Consider the following 739-nt stretch of genomic DNA (forward strand, 5'->3'; position numbering starts at 1 on the left):
CTACTCACATTCCTCCGTCCAGCAGCCTCCTGTACTCTGCAATCTCCAGCTCCAGTCTGGTCTTGATGTCCAGCAGTTCGGCGTACATGATCTTCTGGTTCTCCAGGTCGGCCCTCAGCTGGGCCAGCTGCTCCTCCAGAGCCTCCACCTGCCTCTGGTAACCTGCCAGCATGTTGGCGTAGCGGCTCCTGGTCTCAGCCAGACTGGCCTCCAGAGCTCCTTTCTGTTCAGGAGGAAGATGCAAGAAGATCAAGTCAGCTGTCAGTTTGACTTTACAGTAAGATAATCCTTTAAAGCCCCCTTCTAGCCAGTGTTACTTCATATTTAATGGCTATCCTTCTTTAATGAATAGAAAAAGGGGGTTCTTTTAGTAGTTGGACATGATCTTTTACCATAGTGATGCGAATGAAGCTGAGTAGCTTCTAAACTGTTTTTCTTTGTCTTTTCCTAGCAAAAAGTAGGGCGTGATTGATGAGCACAAGAAAAAGTTCCTTGAAAGGTTAAAAATTTACATGATAATCCGGAACAGAACAAACAGAACAAATTTAATTGATGACTTGTTGAAGTTAATTGATTTAGTGTTTTCTCACCTTGCTGATCTGAGCCTGCAGTTTGATCTCCAAAGTCTGAAGAGTTCTTCGGACCTCTCCGATCTCAGTCCTGGACGTCTGCAGGGTCTCAGTGCTCAAAGCTACATCTTTGTTCAGGTCAGCTGTCTGTGGAGCACAGGAACTAATGA

At 45.6% G+C, this 739-nt stretch overlaps 1 protein-coding gene across 1 annotated transcript; it reads right to left on the reverse strand.

The window, feature by feature from the left end:
* Positions 1 to 8: 8 nt before the first annotated feature.
* Positions 9 to 728, reverse strand: LOC121940801 (keratin, type I cytoskeletal 13-like; the record flags this gene model as incomplete). The annotated part of the gene is made up of 2 exons (XM_042483490.1): positions 9 to 223; positions 591 to 728. Coding segments are annotated over 2 exons (353 nt in total), but the record flags the coding sequence as incomplete, so codon positions are not given.
* Between the last annotated feature and the right edge of the window lie 11 nt (positions 729 to 739).

The sequence above is a fragment of the Plectropomus leopardus genome, unplaced genomic scaffold, assembly GCF_008729295.1.
Source record: "Plectropomus leopardus isolate mb unplaced genomic scaffold, YSFRI_Pleo_2.0 unplaced_scaffold94243, whole genome shotgun sequence".
Taxonomy (NCBI): domain Eukaryota; kingdom Metazoa; phylum Chordata; class Actinopteri; order Perciformes; family Serranidae; genus Plectropomus; species Plectropomus leopardus.